General features: G+C 49.3%; 1 protein-coding gene across 4 annotated transcripts in view; it reads right to left on the reverse strand.

Annotated features, from left to right (window-relative positions):
- Window positions 1-16917, reverse strand: part of IL11RA (interleukin 11 receptor subunit alpha) — a 173520-nt gene that overhangs the window by 87233 nt on the left and 69370 nt on the right. For 3 of the 4 annotated variants that reach the window (XR_013220939.1, XR_013220940.1, XM_077281309.1), the window contains exon 1: window positions 1685-1861. The exons of the other annotated variant lie outside the window; for it this stretch is intronic. Coding sequence is in view for 1 of the 3 variants with exons in the window: in XM_077281309.1 (XP_077137424.1) it covers window positions 1685-1690 (6 nt within the window). In the remaining 2 variants the exon portion in view is untranslated. Of the gene's footprint in view, window positions 1-1684; window positions 1862-16917 lie in introns of those variants that run through there. 4 annotated transcript variants of the gene reach the window in all.

The raw sequence follows: 16917 nt of genomic DNA on the forward strand, positions 1-16917 counted from the left end.
TACACTGCACTGATACAATGTAACACACCAGAGATCACTGCTCCGTACACTGCACTGATACAATGTAACACATCAGAGATCACTGCTCTGTACACAGCACTGATACAATGTAACACAGAGATCACTGCTCCGTACAATGCACTGATACAATGTAACACATCAGAGATCACTGCTCCATACACTGCACTGATACAATGTAACACACCAGAGATCACTGCTCCATACACTGCACTGATACAATGTAGCACACCAGAGATCACTGCTCCATACAATGCACTGATACAATGTAACACATCAGAGATCACTGCTCCGTACACTGCACTGATACAATGTAACATACTAGAGGTCACTGCTCCGTACACTGCACTGATACAATGTAACACATCAGAGGTCACTGCTCCGTACACTGCACTGATACAATGTAACACATCAGAGATCACTGCTCCGTACACTGCACTGATACAATGTAACACCAGGGATCACTGCTCCGTACACTGCACTGATACAATGTAACACATCAGAGATCACTGCTCCATACACTGCACTGATACAATATAACACATCAGAGGTCACTGCTTCGTACACTGCACTGATTCAATGTAACACATCAGAGATCACTGCTCCGTACACTGCACTGATGCAATGTAACACCAGACATCACTGCTCCGTACACTGCACTGATACAATGTAACACACCAGAGATCACTGCTCCGTACACTGCACTGATACAATGTAACACATCAGAGGTCACTGCTCCGCACACTGCACTGATACAATGTAACACATCAGAGGTCACTGCTCCGCACACTGCACTGATACAATGTAGCACAGACTGCACAGGAGTCAACAGTGTGATGCAGCAGCAAAAAAGACAAACAGTTCTAGGATGTATTAAGGGAAGCACAGAGTCTAGATCACGTGAAGTAATTCTCCCCCTCTACTCCTCCTTTGTCAGGCCTCATCTGGAACACTGGGTCCAGTTCGGGGCTCCACATTCTAAAAAATACATCAACAAACTGGAGCAAGTTCAGAGAAGAGCGACCAGGATGGTGAGCGGACTGCAAAGTATGTCCTACGAGGAACGGTTAAAGGCTCTGGGAATGTTTAGATGCAAAAAAGAAGACTGAGAGGAGACTTAATAGCTGTCCACAAATATCTGAGGGTCTGTCACAGTGTAGAGGGATCATCTGTAGAATGTAAGAATGTATCAGTCTGTCATTGTTAGTTTATTTATGGTAAGTGATATCTGTAACTTGTATGTAACCCATCCTCATGTGCAGCACCATGGAATCAATGGTGCTATAGAAATAAATAATATTAATAATCTTTATTCTCAATTGCATATGGAAACACAAGAAGTAGTGAGATGAAACTGAAAGGGAGAAGATACAGACTAGATATTAGAAAACACTTTTTGACAGTGAGGGTGATCAATGAGAGGAACAGGCGGCCACGAGAGGTAGCGAGTTCTCCTTCAATGGAAGTCTTCACACAGAGGCCGGGCAGACATCTGTCTGAGATGGTTTAGTGACTCCTGCATTGAGCCGGGGGTTGGACACGATGACCCCGGAGGTCCCTCCCAACTCTAACATTCTCACTACATTGTATACACTCTAGGAATGAGTTGCTGTCCCCCCGAGTGCTCAGTGCCCCCCGGGTGCTCAGTGCCCCCCGATCCTCTTACCTTCATCTCCCCACAGTGACTCCCCTGCTGCACAGCATAGTGATCTGAAGTCCAGCTCCAGAGGCTTCTGCTTTGGAAAAACTCAAAAAACTCAGAGCAAATTGAGAAGAAAAATAGAAATCTGAGAGAGCGCAGTGCGCTGCCAGACTGCTCCGATCCCAGAGCCAAACCTCCCCCAGCCCTGAAACCTGAGCCTGGACCATGGGTCCCAGCCAAGAGCTCAGCAGAGGTGCAGCTGGGGGACACAGCCAAGTGCTTCACTAGGGGCAGCCCCCTCCGTGCAACACAGAGCCCACCGACACCGCCCCATGTAACAATACTGCACTAACATGCTACACTACCACCGACAACACCGCTCCATCCTACACTACTACTGACACCGCACCGCTCCATCCTACACTACTACCAACACCGCACCGCCCCATCCTACACTACTACCGACACCGCACCATCCTACACTACTACCGACACCGCACCGCTCCATCCTACACTACTACTGACACCGCACTGCTCCATCCTACACTACTACTGACACCGCACCGCTCCATCCTACACTACTACTGACACCGCACCGCTCCATCCTACACTACTACCGACACCGCACCATCCTACACTACTACCGACACCGCACCGCTCCATCCTACACTACTACTGACACCGCACCGCTCCATCCTACACTACTACCGACACCGCACCATCCTACACTACTACCGACACCGCACCGCTCCATCCTACACTACTACTGACACCGCACCGCTCCATCCTACACTACTACTGACACCGCACCGCTCCATCCTACACTACTACTGACACCGCACCGCTCCATCCTACACTACTACTGACACCGCACCGCTCCATCCTACACTACTACTGACACCGCACCGCTCCATCCTACACTACTACTGACACCGCACCGCTCCATCCTACACTACTACTGACACCGCACCGCTCCATCCTACACTACTACTGACACCGCACCGCTCCATCCTACACTACTATCGACACCGCACCGCCCCATCCTACACTACTACCGACACCGCACCGCTCCATCCTACACTACTACTGACACCGCACCGCTCCATCCTACACTACTATCGACACCGCACCGCTCCATCCTACACTACTACTGACACCGCACCGCTCCATCCTACACTACTATCGACACCGCACCGCCCCATCCTACACTACTACTGACACCGCACCGCTCCATCCTACACTACTATCGACACCGCACCGCTCCATCCTACACTACTACTGACACCGCACCTCTCCATCCTACACTACTATCGACACCGCACCGCTCCATCTTACACTACTACTGACACCGCACCGCTCCATCCTACACTACTATCGTCACCACACCGCCCCATCCTACACTACTACTGACACCGCACCGCTCCATCCTACACTACTACTGACACCGCACCGCTCCATCCTACACTACTATCGACACCGCACCGCTCCATCCTACACTACTATAGACACCGCACCGCCCCATCCTACACTACTACTGACACCGCACCGCTCCATCCTACACTACTATCGACACCGCACACCTCCATCCTACGCTACTATCTGCACCACTCCATCCTACACTACTATCAGCACCACCCCATCCTACACTACTATTGACACCGCACCGCCCCATCCTACACTACTATCAGCACCACCCCATCCTACACTACTATTGACACCGCACCATCCTACACTACTATTGACACCGCACCGCTCCATTCTACACTACTACATCACACCGCTCCATCCTACACTACTATCGACACCGCAGAGCCCCATCCTACACTACTACTGACACCGCACCACCCGATCCTACACTACTATCGACACCGCACCGCTCCATCCTAAACTACTACTGACACCGCACCGCCCCATGTAACAATACTACTGACACCGCACCGCTCCATCCTACACTACTATCGACACCGCCCCATGTAACAATACTGCACTAACATGCTACACTACTACTGACACCGCACCGCTCCATCCTACACTACTACCGACACCGCACTGCCCCATCCTACACTACTATCGACACTGCACCATCTTACACTACTATCGACACCGCCCCATGTAACAATACTGCACTAACATGCTACACTACTACTGACACCGCACCGCTCCATCCTACACTACTACCGACACCGCACCGCCCCATCCTACACTACTACCGACACCGCACTGCCCCATCCTACACTACTATCGACACCGCCCCGCCCCATCCTACACTACTATCGACACCGCACCGCCTCATCCTACACTACTATCGACACCGCACCGCTCCATCCTACACTACTACCGACACCGCACCGCCCCATCCTACACTACTATCGACACCGCACCGCTCCACCCTACACTACTATCGACACCGCACTGCCCCATCCTACACTACTATCGACACCGCACCGCCCCATCCTACACTACTACCGACACCGCACTGCCCCATCCTACACTACTATCGACACCGCCCCGCCCCATCCTACACTACTATCGACACCGCACCGCCTCATCCTACACTACTATCGACACCGCACCGCTCCATCCTACACTACTACCGACACCGCACCGCCCCATCCTACACTACTATCGACACCGCACCGCTCCACCCTACACTACTATCGACACCGCACTGCCCCATCCTACACTACTATCGACACCGCACCGCCCCATCCTACACTACTACCGACACCGCACTGCCCCATCCTACACTACTATCGACACCGCCCCGCCCCATCCTACACTACTATCGACACCGCACCGCCTCATCCTACACTACTATCGACACCGCACCGCTCCATCCTACACTACTACCGACACCGCACCGCCCCATCCTACACTACTATCGACACCGCACCGCTCCACCCTACACTACTATCGACACCGCACCGCCCCATCCTACACTACTATCAGCACCGCACCATCCTAAACTACTACCGACACCGCACCGCCCCATCCTACACTACCTTCGACACAGCACCGCCCCATCCTACACTACTACTGACACCGCACCATCCTACACTACTACTGACACCGCACCGCCCCGCCCCATGTAACAATACTGCACTAACATGCTACACTACTACCAACACCGCACCGCTCCACCCTACACTACTATCGACACCGCACCGTCCCATCCTACACTATCAGCACCGCACCATCCTGACACCGCACCACCCCATCCTACACTACACCGCACCGCCCCACCCAGAAATTGTGATAACTCCGAGCTCTGATGAGACAAGAACAGGCTGCCATCAGTCAGGATCTGCCAAGAAGCTGATATACAGCTGCTGCGGGAAAGGGTAAAAGTATGGAGAATAAGGGGCAGAAGTGTGGAGAATAAGGGGCAGGAGTGTGGAGTATAAGGGGCAGAAGTGTGGAGAATAAGGGGCAGGAGTGTGGAGAATAAGGGGCAGAAGTGTGGAGAATAAGGGGCAGGAGTGTGGAGAATAATGGGCGGGAGTGTGGAGAATAAGGGGCAGGAGTGTGGAGAATAAGGAGCCGGAGTGTTGAGAATAAGGAGCAGGAGTATGGAAAATAAGGGGCAGGAGTGTGGAGAATAAGGGTCAGGAGTGTGGAGAATAAGGAGCAGGAGTGTGGAGAATAAGGAGCAGGAGTATGGAGAATAAGGGCCAGGAGAGTGGGGAATAAGGGGCAGGAGTCTGGAGAATAATGGGCAGGAGTCTGGAGAATAAAGGGCAAGAGTGTGGAGAACAAGGAGCAGGAGTGTGGAGAATAAGGAGCAGGAGTATGGAGAATAAGGGGCAGGAGTGTGGAGAATAAGGGCCAGGAGAGTGGAGAATAAGGGGCAGGAGTGTGGAGAATAAGGGGCAGGAGTCTGGAGAATAAGGGGCAGGAGTCTGGAGAATAAGGGGCAGGAGTCTGGAGAATAAGGGGCAGGAGTCTGGAGAATAAGGGGCAGGAGTCTGGAGAATAAGGGGCAGGAGTCTGGAGAATAAGGGGCAGGAGTGTGGAGAATAAGGGGAAGGAGTGTGGAGAATAAGGGCCAGGAGTGTGGAGAATAAGCCTCAAGAGTGTGGAGAATAAGGGGCAGAAGTGTGGAGAATAAGGGGCAGGAGTGTGGAGAATAAGGGGCAGGAATCTGGAGAATAAGGGGCAGCAGTGTGGAGAATAAGGGGCAGCAGTGTGGAGAATAAGGGGCAGGAGTGTGGAGAATAAGGGCCAGGAGTGTGGAGAATAAGCCTCAGGAGTGTGGAGAATAAGGGGCAGGAGTGTGGAGAATAAGGGGCAGGAGTGTGGAGAATAAGGGGCAGGAGTGTGGAGAATAAGGGGCAGGAGTGTGGAGAATAAGGGGCAGGAGTGTGGAGAATAAGGGGCAGGAGTGTGGAGAATAAGGGGCAGCAGTGTGGAGAATAAGGGGCAGCAGTCTGGAGAATAAAGGGGAACAGTCTGGAGAATAAGGGTCAGAAGTGTGGAGAATAAGGGGCAGGAGTCTCGAGAATAAGGGGCAGCAGTCTAGAGAATAACGGGCAGCAGTCTAGAGAATAAGGGGCAGGAGTGTGGAGAATAAGAAGCAGGAGTGTGGAGAATAAGGGGCGGGAGTGTGGAGAATAAGGGGCGGGAGTGTGGAGAATAAGGGGCGGGAGTGTGGAGAATAAGGGGCAGGAGTGTGGAGAATAAGGGGCAGGAGTGTGGAGAATAAGGGGCAGGAGTGTGGAGAATAAGGGGCGGGAATGTGGAGAATAAGGGGCAGGAGTGTGGAGAATAAGGGGCAGAAGCGTGGAGAATAAGGGGCAGAAGCGTGGAGAATAAGGGGCAGGAGTGTGGAGAATAAGGGGCAGGAGCGTGGAGAATAAGAGGCAGAAGCGTGGAGAACAAGGGGCAGAACTGTGGAGAATAAGGGGCAGGAGTGTGGAGAATAAGGGGCAGGAGTGTGGAGAATAAGGGGCAGGAGTGTGGAGAATAAGGGGCAGGAGTGTGGAGAATAAGGGGCAGGAGTGTGGAGAATAAGTGTCAGGAGTGTAGAGAATAAGGGGCAGGAGTGTGGAGAATATGGGGCAGGAGTCTGCAGAGTAAGGGGCAGAAGTCTGGAGAATAAGGGGCAGCAGTCTGGAGAATAAGGGGCAGGAGTGTTTAGAATAAGGGGCAGGAATGTGGAGAATAAGGGGCAGGAGTGTGGAGAATAAGGGGCAGGAGAGTGGAGAATAAGAGGCAGGAGTGTGGGGAATAAGGGGCAGGAGTGTGGAGAATAAGGGGCAGCAGTCTGGAGAATAAGGGGCAGGAGCGTGGAGAATAAGGGGCAGGAGTGTGGAGAATAAGGGGCAGGAGTGTGGAGAATAAGGGGCAGGAGTATGGGGAATAAGGGGCAGCAGTGTGGAGAATGAGGGGCAGCGCTGGTAATATTGAGGCGTCACATTAACTAAGGAGCCGATTCATGTAGCCTGGCATAGAATAAGATGGAGTTCACGCCCCGTGAACTTGATGAGTTTGGCGCCTTTATCAGCTGGCATTATCTTCCGCGCTCCTTCGCGCCCCTCCGTGCTATTTCTCTGGGGGGCACGGACGGAGGAGCACAAAGTTTGCCAATTTTCAAAGCGGTTTCTCAGTTTTCGTGGTTAATAACTTTGATGTTTCGGCCTCTTTATTGATTTGTTAATCTACTATATAATTGTCTAAGGGTCACTTCCGTCTTACTGTCTGTCTGTCTGTCACGGAAATCCCAAGTCGATAATTGGACGAGGCAAAATGGCCACGACCAATCAGCGAGAGGCACAGTCCGGCGGCAGAATGGCAGCTCCCTACTCTCCTGCCGTCAATGCCCGCTCCATACTCCCCCCCCCCAGTCAGCGCTCACACAGGGTTAATGGCAGCGTTAACGGACAGCGTTATGCCGCGGTGTAATGCAGTCTGTTAAAGCTGCTATTAACCCTGTGTGACAAACTTTTTACTATTGATGCTGCCTATGCAGCATCAATAGTAAAAAGATCTAATGTTAAAAATAATTAAAAAAATAAAAAATTGTGTCTGTGCTATATACTATGTTGCTGTGCTATATACTACGTGTCTGTGCTATATACTACATGGCTGGGCAATATACTACGTGGCTGGGCAATATACTACGTGGCTGGGCAATATACTACGTGGCTGGGCAATATACTACATGGGCTGTGCTATATACTACGTGGCTGGGCAATATACTACGTGGCTGTGCTATATACTACGTGGCTGAGTTATATACTATGTGGCTGAGATATACTATGTGGCTGTGCTATATATATTAAGTGGCTGTGCTACATACTACGTGGCTGTGTTGTATACTACATGGCAGTGCTATATACTACGTGGCTGTGCTATATACTACATTGCTGTTATATACTACGTGGCTGTGTTATATACTATGTGGCTGTGTTATATACTACGTGGCTGTGTTATATACTACGTGGCTGTGCTATATACTACGTGGCTGTGCTATATACTACGTTGCTGTGTTATATACTGTTATGATCTGGTGGCCTAGGAGCAGCATGAGACGTACTCCGGAGAAGGTGGTACCTTTACTGACCGCAGACCCTGAACTTAACACCGCAACTAGAAGTAGCCGTGGGATGTACCTAACACTCCCTAGACACCTCGACACAGCCGGAGGACTAAATACCCCTAGAGATAGAAAAGGGAAAACTATCTTGCCTCAGAGAAAATCCCCAAAGGATAGACAGCCCCCCACAAATATTGACTGTGAGAGGAGAGGGAAATAACATACGCAGACTGAAATCAGGATTTAGCAAAGGAGGCCGCTCTAGCTAAATAGAAAGGATAGGACAGAGTACTATGCGGTCAGTATTAAAACACTAGAAAATATCCACCACAGAAAATACATAATCTCCACATTTAACTAAAGACATGGAGGGTATATCTGCATCTCCAGAGATACCAGCTTGGCTGAACAAATCCTTAAACAGACCAAGCTGGACAAGACAAAACATGGAAATAAACTGAACTATAAGGCCCACAGCATGTGGACTGCAAAAAACAAAGCCAGAACTTATCTTTGTTGAAATGAACAGCAAAGCAGGAGAGACCAGGCTGGGATGTGAATCCTCCAGGAACAATGGACAACTGGCACTGACTAAAGGGTCAAGCAAGACTAAATAGCCCAGTCAAAATTGCAATAAGTGGACACACCTGATGAATGCTGCGATCCAAAGACAGCAGCGCTACCACTTATAACCACCGGAGGGAGCCCAAGAGCAGAATTCACAACAGTACCCCCCCTTGAGGAGGGGTCACCGAACCCTCACCAGAGCCCCCAGGCCGATCAGGACGAGCCAAATGGAAGGCACGAACCAAATCGTCAGCATGAACATCGGAGGCAACAACCCAAGAATTATCCTTCTGGCCATAACCCTTCCACTTGACAAGATACTGAAGCTTCCGCCTTGAAAAACGAGAATCCAAGATCTTCTCAACCACATACTCCCAACTCCCCATCAATCAACACCGGGGCAGGAGGATAAACAGAGGGAACAACGGGCACCACATATTTCCGCAACAAAGATCTATGAAAAACATTATGGATGGAAAAAGAGGCTGGAAGGGCCAAACGAAAAGACACTGGATTGATAATCTCAGAAATCCTATAAGGACCAATAAACCGAGGCTTGAACTTAGGGGAAGAAACCTTCATAGGAACATGACGGGAAGACAACCAGACCAGATCCCCAACCTGAAGCCGGGAACCAACACACTGACGACGGTTAGCAAAACGCTGAGCCTCCTCCTGAGACAACACCAAATTGTCCACCACATGAGCCCAAATTTGCCGCAACCTGTCAACCACAGAGTCCACCCAAGGACAATCGGAAGGCTCAACCTGCCCTGAAGAAAAACGGGGATGAAAACCAAAATTACAAAAGAAGGGTGAAACCAAGGTAGCAGAACTAGCCCGATTATTAAGGGCAAACTCGGCCAAAGGCAAGAAAGCCACCCAATCATCCTGACACAAAGCATCTCAAATAAGTTTCCAAAGTCTGATTAGTTCGCTCAGTTTGGCCATTTGTCTGAGGATGAAATGCGGAAGAAAAAGACAAATCAATGCCCAGCCTAGCACAAAAGGCCCGCCAAAACCTAGAAACAAACTGGGAACCTCTATCGGACACAATGTTCTCCGGAATGCCATGCAAACGAACCACATGCTGAAAAAACAACGGAACCAACTCAGAAGAGGAAGGCAATTTAGGCAAAGGTACCAAATGAACCATCTTAGAAAACCGGTCACAAACGACCCAGATAACCGACTTCCTCTGGGAAACTGAGAAGATCTGAAATAAAATCCATAGAAATATGCGTCCAAGGCCTCTCAGGGACCGGCAAAGGCAAAAGCAACCCACTAGCGCGGGAGCAGCAAGGCTTGGCCCGCGCACAAGTCCCACAAAACTGCACAAAAGAATGCACATCCCGTGACAAAGAAGGCCACCAAAAGGACCTACCAACCAAATCTCTGGTACCAAAAATCCCAGGATCGCCAGCCAACACAGAACAATGAACCTCAGAAATCACTTTACTAGTCCATCTGTCAGGAACAAACAGTTTCCCCACTGGACAGCAGTCAGGTTTATCAGCCTGAAATTCCTGAAGAACCCGTCGTAAATCAGGGGAGATGGCAGAAAGAATCACCCCTTCCTTCAGAATGCCGACCGGCTCAAGGACCCCAGGAGAATCAGGCAAAAAGCTCCTAGAGAGGGCATCAGCCTTAACATTCTTAGAACCCGGAAGATACGAGACCACAAAATCAAAACGGGAGAAAAACAGGGACCATCGGGCCTGTCTAGGATTCAGCCGTTTGGCAGACTCGAGGTAAATCAGATTCTTATGATCGGTCAAGACCACAATACGGTGCTTGGCCCCCTCAAGCCAATGTCGCCACTCCTCAAATGCCCACTTCATAGCCAACAACTCACGATTGCCGACATCATAATTGCATTCCGCAGGCGAAAACTTTCGAGAAAAGAAGGCACACGGTTTCATCAAGGAACCATCAGAATTCCTCTGAGACAAAACGGCCCCTGCCCCAATCTCAGAAGCGTCAACATCAACCTGAAATGGAAGAGAAACATCCGGCTGACGCAACACAGGGGCAGAAGTAAATCGGCGTTTAAGCTCCTGAAAGGCAGAAACAGCCGCAGAGGACCAATTCGTCACATCAGCGCCTTTCTTCGTCAAATCGGTCAGGGGTTTAACCACACTGGAGAAGCTGGCAATGAAACAGCGATAAAAATTAGCAAAGCCCAAAAATTTCTGAAGGCTCTTCACGGATGTGGGCTGGATCCAATCGTGAATGGCCTGAACCTTAACCGGATCCATTTCTATAGATGAGGGAGAGAAAATGAAGCCCAAAAAAGAAACCTTCTGTACTCCAAAGAGGCACTTAGACCCCTTCACAAACAAAGCATTATCACGAAGGATCTGAAATACCATCCTGACTTGTTTCACATGAGACTCCCAATCATCGGAAAAAATCAAAATATCATCCAAACATACAATCATGAATTTATCAAGATAACTCCGAAAGATATCATGCATGAAGGATTGAAACACAGATGGAGCATTAGAAAGCGCGAATGGCATCACAAGGTATTCAAAATGGCCTTCGGGCATATTAAACGCAGTTTTCCATTCGTCACCCTGCTTAATACGAACAAGATTATATGCCCCTCGAAGGTCAATCTTAGTAAACAAACTAGCCCCCTTAATCCTAGCAAACAAATCAGAAAGCAGAGGCAAAGGGTATTGGAATTTGACCGTGATCTTATTCAAGAGGCGATAATCAATACAGGGTCTCAAGGAGCCATCCTTCTTGGCAACGAAAAAAAAAACCTGCTCCCAATGGTGAAGAAGATGGCCGAATATGCCCCTTCTCCAAGGACTCCTTAACATAACTCCGCCTGGCGGCATGTTCTGGCACAGACAGGTTAAAAAGTCGGCCCTTAGGGAACTTACAGCCTGGAATCAAGTCAATAGCACAATCACAGTCCCTATGCGGTGGAAGGGAACTGGACTTGGGCTCATCGAATACATCCTGGAAATCTGACAAAAACTCAGGAATTTCAGAAGAGGGGGAAGAGGAAATTGACATCAAAGGAACGTCACCATGAACCCCCTGACAACCCCAACTAGTCACATACATAGATTTCCAATCTAATACCGGATTATGCACCTGTAACCATGGGAAACCCAGCACAATAGCATCATGCAAATTATGCAACACCAGAAAACGACAATCTTCCTGATGGGCTGGCGCCATGCACATGGTCAGGTGTGTCCAAAACTGAGGTTTATTTTTAGCCAACGGTGTAGCATCAATGCCCCTCAAAGGAATAGGATTCTGCAAAGGCTGCAAGGGAAAACCACAACGTCTGGCAAATTCTAAGTCCATTAAGTTCAAAGCGGCGCCTGAATCCACAAATGCCATGACAGAAAATGACGATAATGAGCAGATCAGGGTCACAGATAACAGAAATTTAGGTTGTACAGTACTGATGGTAACGGAACTAGCGATTCTCTTCGTACGCTTAGGGCAATCAGAAATAACATGAGCAGAATCGCCGCAGTAAAAACACAACCCATTCTGACGTCTGAATCCTTGTCGTTCAGCTCTAGACACAATCCTATCACACTGCATAGGCTCAGGACTCCGCTCGGAAGACAACGCCACAGTGTGCACAACTCTGCGCTCGCGCAAGCGCCGATCAATCTGAATGGCCAAAGACATAGAATCACTCAGACCAGCAGGCGTGGGGAACCCCACCATAACATCTTTAACGGATTCAGAAAGACCCTTTCTGAAAATTGCCGCCAAGGCATCCTCATTCCATTTAGTTAGCACAGACCATTTTCTAAATTTCTGGCAATATGATTCTGCGCTTCTTGACCCTGACACAGGGCCAACAAGGTCTTCTCAGCATGATCCACTGAATTAGGTTCATCATACAATAACCCTAGCGCCTGAAAAAAGGTGTCTATATTAAGCAAAGCCGGATTCCCAGATTCCAGGGAAAATGCCCAATCCTGGGGGTCACCACGCAGCAGAGAGATGACAATTTTAACCTGCTGGATGGGATCACCCGAGGAACGGGGTTTCAGAGCAAAAAACAGTTTACAGTTATTTTTAAAGCTCAAAAATTTGGACCTGTCCCCAAAAAACAAATCAGGAGTTGGAATTCTAGGCTCTAAAACTGGAGTCTGAACGATATAATCGGAAATACCCTGTACTCTATCAGCAAGTTGATCCACACGAGAAGCCAATCCCTGAACATCCATGCCAGCACCAAACTCCTGAGCCACCCAGAGGTAAAGAGGAAAGAAAAGACACAACAGACTACAGAAAAAAAAATGGCTCAGCACTTTCCTTCCCTTCTTCTGAGATGTGATTAACTCATTGTTGGCCAGTTGTACTGTTATGATCTGGTGGCCTAGGAGCAGCATGAGACGTACTCTGGAGAAGGTGGTACCTGTACTGACCGCAGACCCTGAACTTAACACCGCAACTAGAAGTAGCCGTGGGATGTACCTAACACTCCCTAGACACCTCGACACAGCCGGAGGACTAAATACCCCTAGAGATAGAAAAGGGAAAACTATCTTGCCTCAGAGAAAATCCCCAAAGAATAGACAGGCCCCCACAAATATTGACTGTGAGAGGAGAGGGAAATAACATACGCAGACTGAAATCAGGATTTAGCAAAGGAGGCCACTCTAGCTAAATAGAAAGGATAGGACAGAGTACTATGCGGTCAGTATTAAAACACTAGAAAATATCCACCACAGAAAATACAAAATCTCCACATCTAACTAAAGACATGGAGGGTATATCTGCATCTCCAGAGATACCAGCTTGGCTGAACAAATCCTTAAACAGACCAAGCTGGACAAGACAAAACATGGAAATAAACTGAACTATAAGGCCCACAGCATGTGGACTGCAAAAAACAAAGCCAGAACTTATCTTTGTTGAAATGAACAGCAAAGCAGGAGAGACCAGGCTGGGATGTGAATCCTCCAGGAACAATGGACAACTGGCACTGACTAAAGGGTCAAGCAAGACTAAATAGCCCAGTCAGACTTGCAATAAGTGGACACACCTGATGAATGCTGCGATCCAAAGACAGCAGCGCTACCACTTATAACCACCGGAGGGCGCCCAAGAGCAGAATTCACAACAATATACTACGTGCCTGTGTTATATACTACGTGGCTGTGTTATATACTACGTGGCTGGGCAATATACTACATGGGCTGTGCTATATACTACGTGGCTGGGCAATATACTACGTGGCTGTGCTATATACTACGTGGCTGAGTTATATACTACGTGGCTGAGATATACTATGTGGCTGTGCTATATATATTAAGTGGCTGTGCTATATACTACGTGGCTGTGCTATATACTACGTGGCTGTTATATACTACGTGGCTGTGCTATATACTACGTGGCTGTGCTATATACTACGTGGCTGTGTTATATACTACGTGGCTGTGTTATATACTATGTGGCTGTATTATATACTACATGGCTGTGTTATATACTACTATATTAAGTGGCTGTGCTATATACTACGTGGCTGTTATATACTACGTGGCTGTTATATACTACGTGGCTGTGCTATACACTACGTGGCTGTGCTATATACTACGTGGCTGTGCTATATACTACGTGGCTGTGCAATATACTACGTGGCTGTGTTATATACTTCGTGGCTGTTATATACTACGTGGCTGTGCTATACACTACGTGGCTGTTATATACTACATGGCTGTGCTGTATACTACGTGGCTGTGTTATATACTACGTGGCTGTGCTATATACTACGTGGCTGTGCTATATACTACGTGGCTGTGTTATATACTACGTAGCTGTGTTATATACTACGTGGTTGTGCTAAATACTATGTGGCTGTGCTATATACTACGTGGCTGGGCAATATAATACGTGGCTGTGTTATATACTACGTGGCTGTGTTATATACTGCGTGGGCCGCACTATATACTACGTTGGCTGTGCTATATACTACATGGGCTGTGTTATATACTATGTGGCTGTGTTATATACTACGTGGCTGTGTTATATACTACGTGGCTGTGCTATATACTACGTGGCTGTGTTATATACTGTGTGGCTGTGCTATATACTACGTGGCTGTGCTATATACTACTTGGCTGTGTTATATACTACATGGGCTGTTATACGCTACTTGGCTGTGCTATATACTACGTGGCTGTGCTAAATACTATGTGGCTGTGCTATATACTACGTGGCTGTGTTATATACTACATGGGCTGTGTTATACGCTACTTGGCTGTGCTACATTTCTCTGCTATATCTGTGCATCATGAATCGTGGTATGTGTTAAAGAGGGGGGCCCACTGAGACTCTTTCGCCCGGGGCCCTCAAAGACCTGGAGCTAGCCCTGGCTTCACTGATTGTTCGCGGCCGGGCGTGACCAATCAGCGACAGGCGCAGTCCGAATCCGGTGTATAAATTGCATTATTCTGAAATCTTCATAAATAAACTACATACGTATTCTAGAATACCCGATGCGTTAGAATCGGGCCACCATGTAGTAAAAGTATAAAATCTTATGAAATACTGAAAATTGTGGACAAGAAGAGAAACGTCCGAATAAAAGAGCAAAAACATTGAATAGGGAAAATGTGAAAACCAAACAGTGATTCTGCCCAGAGGTGGTGGCCGTATCACATGTACAGTGTGCGCCGCGCTGATCCTCGTACTCCAGATTGCACTTATCTTCACCTTGAGGCTCAGGCAGTCCTATGTAAATAAGGCGTGATCACGGTGTAATGCTCAGGACGGCTCCTTATTACAGATGCTGTCTACTTACATTTTCTCTGATTTCTACTTGAGGACACATGTAGTCACATTGAGAGGCTGAAAACCTTCTCACAGCTGAGGGTCCGTGACAATCCCTGGGAACACTCTGCACCACACTGACACACTGTAACGGACCCACTGCTACATTACATGATGGAGAATGTCTCATGTGCATACAATACTGAGATCCATGGGGTCCGGGCCCCTGAGTGCAAGGGAGAGGGGCCAACAAGCTACTGTGCTCAGCTATACAGGAAACCGGGCCAGAAGGAAGAAAACCTCAGGACCTTCACCTGTGAGGAGTCGGAGGACGGACATCATCCTGCAACGGACGTCAATGATGAGTGTTTACATTCACCAACAGCAAGCAGAGATATGTAACAGCAGAACGGTAACTGCAGCTCTGGAGGTGACAGGAGCATAAGACACGATGTAACATCAGAATAGTGAGTGCAGCTCTGGAGGTGACTGGAGGATAAGACACGATGTAACAGCAGAATAGTGACTGCAGCTCTGGAGGTGACTGGAGGATAAGACACGATGTAACAGCAGAATAGTGACTGCAGCTCTGGAGGTGACTGGAGGACAGGTGCCCACAATCAGTCACTCCCTGCTAGGAGCAGCACCTGTCTTGTGAGCTCCAGCACTTCCAGCAGGAGGCCCAGAGTCTGCCTCTCTTCTCCCCAGGGAGAGGCAGGCTTCCTGGGAGGCCAGCATGGCTTCCCAGGCTTCTGTTCCCCGGTCTGTGCCGGCGGGGGACAGAGAGCAGCAGCAGCAGCAGCAGCAACCGGCCCAAGAGGGACTGAGGAGGTCAGGACGGGTGAGAAGAACCATACCCACCTACTCCAACCCTGAGACGGCTCATCGTCCGCCCAGAGAGGGAGACAGGGGCACCCCAGGCCCCAGGAAGGAGAGCCCAGGAACATCCTGGGGGGAGAGGAGCTCCGGCGAGTCCACGAGTACCTTCTCCTCCCGAGTGGTCGCCATGCTACGTGAGTATGAGGACGCCGGCAAAGCACTGACCGGGCTAAAGGAGAAGCTGCAGGAGGCACGGATCCTGAACACCCGAGCCTCTAGCAAGGAGAAACCTGTGACCTCCCAGAGGTTAAGAGCCCTCAGAGATGAGGTGGCCCGGCTAGTGCTCCTCCGGGAGGGGATTGAGAAAAGCGCAGGTCCCTTCCTGGAGAGGTTTAAGAACCAGCGGCGGTTCTCAGAAATGAAGGGGTTAAATACCTCAGGAGAGCCGCCAGCCGGCGTCCTAAGCGACGACGAGGAGGAGGACGACGACGACGTGGCTGTAACTGGAGTCCTACAAGCTGGAACCAGCCGGGAGAGTGAGTCGCAGAGCCAACAACAGGGAAGCGGCCTCCCG

Source organism: Ranitomeya variabilis, chromosome 1 (assembly GCF_051348905.1).
Source record: "Ranitomeya variabilis isolate aRanVar5 chromosome 1, aRanVar5.hap1, whole genome shotgun sequence".
Classification (NCBI taxonomy): Eukaryota; Metazoa; Chordata; class Amphibia; order Anura; family Dendrobatidae; genus Ranitomeya; species Ranitomeya variabilis.